Genomic DNA, 9,664 nt, shown 5'->3' with positions numbered 1-9,664 from the left:
AGATACATAACCTTCATCTTGCCCCTGCAACCTCTGCCAGTCAGTTCTTCAAAGATAAGCTTTCATTGTGCTTGATGTAGACCCGGTTCATTTTGAGTCTTTTATAATGCAGCAGAGTGATATACTCTTCAATTGTGGGCACCACGTCTTCTGGATTGAATGTGACACATAGTCGCCTTGTAGACTATCCTCTGTATTTTCATCTCTTGTATTACAACACCTTTGTCCATGGATTCAGATTATTCGAGTTTTAACAAACACGTTTTAGTGGATCAATGACCTCTTTTTAATGATGCAAGTGATGAAAATAAAATAAAATAAAGATGAAAAGAGTTAGTGAGGTGAAAAATAATCAAAAACGATCATAAAAATGAAAGTCCTACCCCACATGATATCTACCCCACATGCTTATTATTCCTACCCGGACATGATCTCTATCCCGTATGCTAATTTCAAACAAATCCTAACCGCATATTTGTCTAGTTCGCATGCTTTGAACAGAAAGTAAAGCATGAAATAAAACAGCCTAGGGTTTGAAGTGAGGTTTTGGGGTGGGCTCTAATTCTCCATAGTCTCCCGGTTTAGGTTCTAAAAAAACGGTACCCGAGTTCTCCTTGCTGGTGCCCCTTTGGGCTTGCCAGACCCTTAGTCCTAAACCCATCACAGGTTTGTGTGGACTAAGTTAAACTCGAGAGGACACATTCCCTTATACCCATACGGAGAATAAATTCACACGAAGGCATAAGGTATATGAATCCCGAAGGTTACTTGCTAGGCCCATACGATGAATAAATTCACACGAAGGCATCGCTTTCACCCCCACTTAAACGGGTTCGGAGCTCGGGTATAGAGCCTTTGGATGAAAAATCTTTAAGGGCTGAAATCATTAAAAAAATAGTCAGTACAACTATTTACTCGAAAATATAATCAAAAGTAAGTAAAAAGGATCGAAATGTTACCTTAAAATTTAAACTTACCCTTTTCATTAAAAAGATAACTGAAAATTACCTTAGCCTGACTCACTTACCTGTGTCCCCAGCAGAGTCGCCAAGCTGTCGTAACCGTCTTTCGGTTGGGCCACGGAATTGGGCTTCGACTTGAAAAATGTGATTGGAGTCGCCACCGATTATTTATTTAAAAAAAATAGGTTAATCGGATACCTTATATCTTATCTGATCTGCGTCTTACCAAAGATATGTCGGATTCGGGAGTCGGTTACGGTCAAGGAAGGATTAGCACCCTTGAACCGCCCTTTCGGTACTACGTAATTTCCAGTTATTTTTAATTAAGAAAATTGAAAGTTAAAATTTAAAGGTAACATATGATCCAAAATTACTTACCTCCGATCAATTTGAAAGAGTACCCTTAAAAAGTCGAGAAACACGTTAAAGGAAAAAGGAAATAAGAGTAAATGAAATAAAGAAAATAGAAGGGAAAAAATAAAAAAATGATGAAAAACTAAAAGAGGAATAAAAATATATAATTATTAAGTACAAAATAATAATAATGATAACAAGTAGTAAAATAAAAAAAACGCAATCACACCAAAAGAAAGTAAAAAAAAAGAAAGTCAAGGTTTGGTGAAGTATAACTGTCGGGAAGAAAAAAGACGATAAGGGGTAGGACCGTAGTTAATAAATGAGTGTGATGTATCCCTATAATATAGTAGAATGAATAAACAAAAAATATTATGATATAATATATATATAATAAATATAATAACGAAAAAAAATAATTTAATAAAGTAAAATAATAATAATGTAATATAATAAATAAATACATGAAAACAAAAAAATAAAGAAGTATAAAATAAAAATATAATTAAATGTATATATATGCATATGTTTAAAAAAAAGTTAAAAAAAATAAAAAATATAATAATACATAATAATAGTAGCAAAAGAGAAAAATATATTTATATACGTTAATAGTAATAATAATAAATATAATAGTTATAATATATATATATATAATAACTTTAAAAATATTAAAATAATATTAGAATAAAAATAATTAATATATATATATACTTAATAATACGAATTATCAAAAAGAAATAAATAAAAATATGAAAATAATACATAAGTGACCGTTCATCGGCGGCAAACCTCGAAAAAAAATTGATTTTTAAAAGCCTTTTCTTCCCTCGTTTTAAATATTCTAGTATTTTTTCAAAACGGTCTCGGGGTTGTGTAGATCTAAAAGTTTCGAACGACAACCCCTTTTCCTCGGCCAAAACTGTTTTTTTCAAGCACAAAGACGAATAACAACACATGCAAGTGAAGAAAAGAATGCGAAAGGTAAAAGCTTTCACCTTTTATTGCTCCTGAATTGTTTACAATAGCTTCAAAACAATCTATTTGCTCGTATTTTTTTTCTAGTAATTTCGTATGCCAATCGTGTGTTATAATAGTGAGCTACAATGGCTATTTATAGTGCTTGTGGATCCTATCTTTAGGAATTTAAATCTTAGTAGAACTCTATCATATTTTTAGGAGTTTGAATCCTAGCAAAATGTTGTCCTATTTTTAGGAGTTTGAATCCTAAAATTCTATCCTATTTTTAGGAGTTTGAATCCTAGTATGACGAAAAATGTGTGTTGACAAACTGTAAGAGCTGGGCGGTATCGATTAGCTAACTTGTCGATGAACAACTTTTCTGGAGTCTCGAACAGTGCCCGTGATGTAGATCAAGCCAAGGTATAGTCGAAGGTAATACAAGGAGATAGCAGAAGGAAATCAAGAGTAATACTGCAGATTTAGAGGACAGAGAACGGCACTTCTTTCATATATTCCGTCATTCCATTTTCACGATACCCAGATCAACCGCACTATTATTCACTATTTTCTCCTCTGACAATGTCACAAAAGGGATTCTGGCGAAATGCCATACCATCTCTTCTTTAGACCAACCGCATTTCTTATAAACATGAAGTTTTCTATAGCATGTGGACTTACTCATAAAATTCAACAAAAAGATGGCTAATACAAACGCATCCTCATGGGATTGAATTGAACCCAAGTCCTTCACTTTCTCCATGGTTTCCTTAACATCGGTACAAGGATGTTTTAGACAGTGAATGCGGGGCTTTGACAATGTTGTATTCAGGCACTCCATAATGAGGCAGTAATCAGTATATCAATATTGGGTATGTGATCTTCATAAGTCATAACCCGGGGTAAGCTTGTTATGACTTTGATGGAGGCCTCATTAGATTTGAGTAGATTTCTAGGGCAATTAAATGGAGGGATTATGTGATTCTCTAAGCTTCTTCCCAAATTAAGGGTTGTGGTTTGGGGGTTGAGACCACTGCTCTTGAAGAAGATTGTAACGGTGTCATGCTTATCTGGGGTTTCGAGGTTTACAGATTTTGGAGGCAACCCACATGTATTTACGAGGTATGGAACTGTAAATGAGTGCTGGGAAGTGGACCTTAGAGATACAAGTGATGGGTTGGGTTGGGTTGGGTCCAAGAATGCATATAAGTCTGCAACTTTGAGAGGTTGCCATTTTATGCCTTCAATGGAGGAATCAACAACACATGAGAATCGTTGGAGAGTAACAGACATGAAGGACTCACCTACCAAAAATCCTGGAAACTAAGAATCGGAAACTTGAAGGCGATAATCTTAAACGGGGAAGAAATAGAAATTGTACACATTATTTATATGCAACGAATGTGAACCAAAAAACAAAAACGTGACAAACTCGAAATCTGAAGGTTAAAAGTTCTATGTGCTGTGTTTCTTTGAGCCTCCGTGAACGGCTTACATCCCCATCTAAGTGTGTCTCCTGGATCAATATACTCGCTTCCTTTTGGTCTAATCTGCCGCCTTCTCCTCGACAACTTCCGCTTTGTCGTGACGACAGCGTCTTTGACCCGACGCCGTTTTGCGCCTCTAACTGTAAAGGCAAAAAGAAAAAATGGCAGGTGAAAACGGCACCGTTGATCACTGTTTATCTGAATGCACCTCGCGAGACAGCTGAACACGTGTTCCGATATGATTAGTTAATTTTTTTCCTCTTTTTTTTTTCTGCGAGTAAAGAAGATAACTTTCACTGAAAATAAATAAATAAAAATCGACCGTCTCATATTATAGAAGCTTGAGGGGTGAGCCGAAAGGTATGGCATTTCAGTGTCGTTTGAGCGGGGCGACAATCCACTCCTTAAAAATGGCGACGATTCCGATCTCATCTTCATCCTCACGCTTTATCTTCCGAACACTTCCCCAAACCCTAAACCACGCTTTATTTTCCCGCCACACCCCTCCTAAAGCACCTCCCTTTTCTGTTCTCATTAGAGCCTTTTCAGCTCAGGCTGTGGTTGCTGCTCCGGCGGCAGAAATCTCTGATGATAAAGGTATTTACATTAAATTATTATCGTTTTAAAAAAAGTTTCTATTGTTGATATTTTCATATTTTCCTTTGTAGTTGTAAAGCCGCAATGGAAGGCGGCGATAGATTTCAAGTGGATAAGGGATAATAAGGAAGCGGTTGCTACTAATATTAAGAGTAGGAATTCGAATGCGAATTTGGAGCTTGTGCTTGAACTTTATGATAAAATGTTGAATCTCCAAAAGGTTATTTCTTTTTTTCGTTTTCTGCTTTACTAATATTCAAAATTAGTCCTATAAATTGAAAGGGAGGTCCTTTCTTTAACTTAAATCGGTTAGCTAATTGCCGGTGATAGATTGCAGGAAGTTGAGCGGCTTCGAGGTGAAAGGAATAATGTTGCGAACAAGATGAAAGGCAAATTGGAACCTTCTGAACGTCAAAAGCTCGTTGAAGAAGGTATTTGCTCAAATGTTTTACTGATACTTACTGTCATTTTTATGGTCTAATTTCCTTTTTCTTTTATGTTTATTTTCTTTTGTGGTTTTGTGAGTCAGGAAAGAATCTGAAGGAAGCACTTACGACTTTGGAAGAAGACCTTATCAATCTAAGAGATGAGCTTCAGTTTGAAGCGCAATGTATACCAAATATGACTCACCCGGATGTTCCAATTGGAGGGGAAGATAGTTCGAAGTTGAGGAATATGGTATACACTGATTTTATCGGTTGCTTGTGCTTTATTCATTATGTGTTATTTTTCTGGTGTTTGCATAGAACTTTGATGTTCAGTTACTATTATTCTAGGTTGGGAGCCCCCTTAGCTTCGATTTCCTTGTCAAGGATCACCTCCAAATTGGAAAGGAACTGGATCTCTTTGATTTTGATGCTGCTGCAGAGGTACTCCTGTTTTGTCTAGGAAATTAAAGCATTTCTAATTGTTTTTGTTTTATAAAGGGTTTTAATCGGTAATTTAAGTTACATTTGGCTGTTGTGTGATTCATTACCTTTCAGTAATTTGGCCAATGTGATCCTTGTTGCATTCTTGAAGTATCTTTGACTTCCAAATGACGAAGATACTAAGGTTTACTTATACTTCCTGTTGCATAGGTAAGTGGTTCAAAATTTTATTACCTCAAGAATGAAGCAGTGATGATGGAAATGGCCCTTGTCAACTGGACACTGACAGAAGTCATGAAAAAGGGCTTTACACCATTGACAACACCTGAAATTGTCAGGTCATCTGTTGTTGAAAAATGTGGCTTCCAGCCTCGTGGAGAAAATACGCAGGTTTGCATTATTTTGGTTGTAGTCCCTTTTCCAGAAAAATAAGTGGTGCTTGCTGTATCAAATATCAAGTGCCTATCGTTCTGGCACAAATCACTATTAAAGCTGATGATAAACATAATGAATCACTTTGATCATGAAACTGGTCAAAATGCTCGGATTCAGCTTGAGTTGGGGGCTTCAAATTTTTTTTATTGAACTTATGTTCTGATACTTATATCAAATGCTAAACAGGTTTATTCCATTGAGGATAGTGACCAGTGCCTAATTGGCACTGCAGAGATTCCTGTAGGGGGGATTCATATGGACTCTATTGTTTCGGAGTCCTCTTTACCATTAAAATATGTGGCATTTTCTCATTGTTTTCGTACCGAGGCTGGTGCTGCTGGTACAGCAACGAGGTGATTAGCTATCTTGTGTTCCATTTTTATTTTACCATGTCTAACTATAGTCCCTGTACTTGAGTAATGGTGAAGAAATGTTCTTAAATCACTGAAAATATAAAGCTCTTAAGGAACTACCTGCTGCCATTTGTTTTCCAGGGGTCTTTATAGGGTACACCAATTCAGCAAGGTGGAAATGTTTATTTTTTGCAAACAAGAAGAAAGTGATATGTACCACGAGGAGCTTATTAAAATTGAAGAAGACCTCTTTTCATCTCTAGGATTGCATTATAAGTATGGAATCTCATCAGCCTTTTTCCGACTCTACTGGTTTTGTTCTGCCATTTGTGACATTATTTTGCTTTATTGGCAGAACTTTGGATATGGCTACAGGGGACCTGGGTGCTCCTGCTTATCGTAAATTTGATGTGGAGGCATGGATGCCAGGTTTAGGACGCTATGGCGAGGTATTAAAATAACCTTTTGCCTCCTTATGACAAGTTAAATTTTCATCGGTCGCTTTTGCTTTTGAAATGCCATCCCTTGGAAGTAATCCTGTTTGCTGGGTATTTTGAAATACCTTTGAATCTTTTTTTCTTTTGGGATAGGATATACTTTTTTTTTAATCCTAGGTATAAGTGTAACACATTTCTGCAAACAGATATCAAGTGCATCGAATTGCACTGACTATCAAAGCCGGAGACTCGGCATTCGTTATCGTCCATCGGAATCACCCTCAACAACTTCCAATAAGGGTAAAACAAACCAGGCTGCACCCAAATTTGTTCACACATTAAACGCAACAGCGTGTGCAGTTCCGAGGATGCTTGTATGTTTGCTGGAGAATTTTCAGCAAGAAGATGGGTCGGTTATTATTCCAGATCCATTAAGGCCATTCATGGGTGGAATTGAAGCTATATATCCTAAATCTAGATAAGGAAGAAGACGAGGAGGAAGACAGAGAGTTATTGTAGGTGAAGAAACAAAGAAAAACATCAAGAAAGCAAGTTTCTCTCTCTCTCTTTTTTAAGAATTGGGGAGCGATTGATATTTTTGAGATACTTCTTTTTTCCTTGTATCAATCATTGCCTTTTGATGTTACACAGTGCAATAATATTAGTTATTGACAGTTCTGGTTTGAACGTTAGTATAGTACCATGAATTGCTCTAAATCTAATTGGTGAATCAGATTGTTGAGATTGTGGATTTAACAAAGCGGCTTTACTACATATGCGCTTTAGCCATTCAAGCATCAATTTTCCAAAGCAGGGGCAACATAGTTTGGCCACTTCTCCTGCATCACAACATATTTTCCTGTTAAATCACAAACAAAAAGAACATACATTCGCAATTCAAGCAGTTAAATTTCAATGTTTCATGTGACAGTCCAAAATCACTGGATCTGGAAAGTTCCATTTTCCATTACATGGTCATAGGCATAAGAGCTTCTGGATTTACCGAACTTGCAATCATATGCAAACAACCAATGAGCTACTTCCTTTCCTAATATCTAAACCATGAGATTTTTTGTGATAATAACAGAAAAACAAATTTACATGGTTGTCTATCACACAAATTGAAAATTCCATTGATCATAAACTCTTTAGATTTAGGTAGCGATGAATATTATTGAAAATTCCAATCAATAGAACACGATACAACAATGAACCATAACTTACTTACATATGATATAAACGTATCCAACTCCAGAAAGCCCAACCAGCTCATTCATCAACATAAGCAATGATCCTCAATACAAACAAACATAAAAAATGGATTTTTTTTTAATAGAAGCAAAATGAGATCAGCAGCACTGCCTCTATCCTGACCAAGGCCAGCACTCTTCGCCCAGAAGCTCAATTATGAAACGACCATAAGAAACAATGCAACCCACGTGGTGACAACAGCCATAAATGGGGAGAGACTCCATGATGAAGAGTCCGGGACTTTGGTTGTTGTGGTAGATGGTGTGGTGGTCGATGGTTTATCGTTGGAATCCGGCGAGGAAGTGGAGGAAGAAGACGGTGACTTAGCCGACGACTTGGACTTGGACAGTGCTGGCGCTGGTGCTGGTGCCGAACCCGACTCCACTTTAACTGCAAGCTTCATGCCATTCCCACAATGGCCCACTACACCACAAATGAAGTAATGAGTCCCGGCCTTCTTGAGAGCAACGGTGGTGGCTCCACTGCTATCTGTTGTGATGGCATTGCCCACCGTGCACGTCTTGTAGTCACTTGAACTCACTTCATCCACTGTATGGCTAGTTTGGGTAATTGAAAACTAGTTCAACCCCCCAAAAAAATCAACCATGTCAGTTAATGATTGATCAATCTAAATACGCTGATCAAATGTGAAATTCATTTGAAAATTTGGGTTTAGATTTTACAACTCACCAAGGCTATCACCAACTTTGATGGTCTTACCACCAGTCCATGTGCTATAATCTACCCCAGTTGTCCAGCCAGAGGCGTCACCAACAGTGTAAACTTTGGCCAAGATCGGCACCACCATAAATGAGACCAGCAAAAGACAAGCCATTCCCACACTTGAGCTAGCCATTCTTTTTGCAGAGTAATTAACAACGCAAAATAGGGATATAAAGAACAATGAGGAGGCTTGTGTGATGGTAACTTTCCAAATTCCTTTTATAATGCCATGAAACGGGGGGGGGGGGGGATGATGTCTTGGGACGGCAGGTCCTATACCTAATGCAAAAGGAACATGGGTCCCTTAACTTTATTGACCTACACTTAAAATAATGGTTGTTAAGTAGGGACCCTAATGGCCAATGGTGGTTAACTGGTTATGATGTTCTTTGCTAAAGCCAGTTGAAAAGACATCAATTATGCATTCAAGCTAAGGGAACTCTACCAATATTGCTACATTTGTAATGCAACCTTTTCACCTCTTGGAATGATGGATTGTGAATAAAGAAAAGCATGAAAAAAGCTTATTGTTTTTCTCCTAGATTCTTTCGTAAAATAGGTCAGTTTGTTGACATCATGTCACGTGGTGTTGTCAAACTGATGAACAAGGTCATTATCATCATTAATGGAAAAAGATAGGTTACTGTGATGAAAACAGGGTGGAAGGTAGTAATTAACAATGCTTGAACTCTACTCAAATAAAATGTGATCCACATTAAGGAGACTAAACCCTTCTTTGAAACATTAATCTGGCTCCCAACAACCCCGAAAATGGCAAATTCTCATTGCGTATGTGCAAAAGATATGGTAACTTGGAGATTCAACTAACAAGGAGTTCAAAAAATTATAACAAAATCCCAAACAGAGGAACAAAAGTTTCAGTCACTGAGGTATCAACATAGAACTTCAACCACTATGATCCTAACATTTTTGAAGAAATGAATGAAAAGGACAGAGGGGGAAATTTTGGAGAAAGAATGATGCAACGTGTACATTTGATCAAAACATTCCACCTAAAGGTCTTCATGGGGATGAAAGGGAATAATATGGAAAAAGAGAGCAAAAAAGGTTTATTGAAGCTTAATTATTATTATTTTAATATTTTAGGGTGATTATATGTTCAAAATACTTTTTAGCCATTGATAATACGTACATGCCTTGCAAATGCAATTGTTTGAACCCAAAACTTCTAAAGAGAACACTCTTTGTTACCATTGAAGTCGCTCAACAAGTTCA

General features: G+C 37.0%; 1 protein-coding gene and 1 pseudogene across 3 annotated transcripts; one reads left to right on the top strand and one right to left on the bottom strand.

Annotated features, from left to right (window-relative positions):
- The first annotated feature begins 741 nt into the window (after positions 1–741).
- Positions 742–6,994, top strand: LOC120191095 (serine--tRNA ligase, chloroplastic/mitochondrial-like). 3 transcript variants are annotated; one of them, XM_039194096.1, is made up of 12 exons: positions 742–746; positions 2,695–2,699; positions 4,110–4,360; positions 4,432–4,580; positions 4,698–4,791; positions 4,890–5,038; positions 5,137–5,229; positions 5,440–5,619; positions 5,851–6,017; positions 6,159–6,293; positions 6,373–6,466; positions 6,661–6,936. In XM_039194096.1, exons 3-12 carry the CDS (start codon positions 4,126–4,128, stop codon positions 6,934–6,936), a joined length of 1,572 nt encoding a protein of 523 aa, XP_039050027.1. In that variant the 5' UTR covers positions 742–746; positions 2,695–2,699; positions 4,110–4,125. The 3 variants fall into 3 exon arrangements, with proteins under 3 accessions (XP_039050027.1, XP_039050028.1, XP_039050029.1); XM_039194097.1 differs by lacking the exons at positions 742–746; positions 2,695–2,699 and having other exon boundaries at positions 4,126–4,360; positions 6,661–6,994; XM_039194098.1 differs by lacking the exons at positions 742–746; positions 2,695–2,699; positions 4,110–4,360 and having other exon boundaries at positions 4,439–4,580; positions 4,691–4,791.
- An 861-nt stretch (positions 6,995–7,855) lies between these two features.
- Positions 7,856–8,633, bottom strand: LOC120190827 (annotated as a pseudogene).
- Between the last annotated feature and the right edge of the window lie 1,031 nt (positions 8,634–9,664).

Source organism: Hibiscus syriacus, unplaced genomic scaffold (genome assembly GCF_006381635.1).
Source record: "Hibiscus syriacus cultivar Baekdansim isolate YM2019G1 unplaced genomic scaffold, ASM638163v2 tig00116964_pilon, whole genome shotgun sequence".
Classification (NCBI taxonomy): domain Eukaryota; kingdom Viridiplantae; phylum Streptophyta; class Magnoliopsida; order Malvales; family Malvaceae; genus Hibiscus; species Hibiscus syriacus.
The sequence above is the reverse complement of the archived record's forward strand: the minus strand, read 5'-3'. Positions and strand labels throughout refer to the sequence as shown.

Bases quoted from the DNA above. Each gene is read 5' to 3' on its own strand.
- LOC120191095 (XM_039194097.1), top strand. From the start codon at position 4,126: ATGGCATTTCAGTGTCGTTTGAGCGGGGCGACAATCCACTCCTTAAAA. The intron at 4,361-4,431 runs GTATTTACATTA...TTTCCTTTGTAG, and splicing joins AGAAATCTCTGATGATAAAG to TTGTAAAGCCGCAATGGAAG. The intron at 6,294-6,372 runs GTATGGAATCTC...CTTTATTGGCAG, and splicing joins TCTCTAGGATTGCATTATAA to AACTTTGGATATGGCTACAG.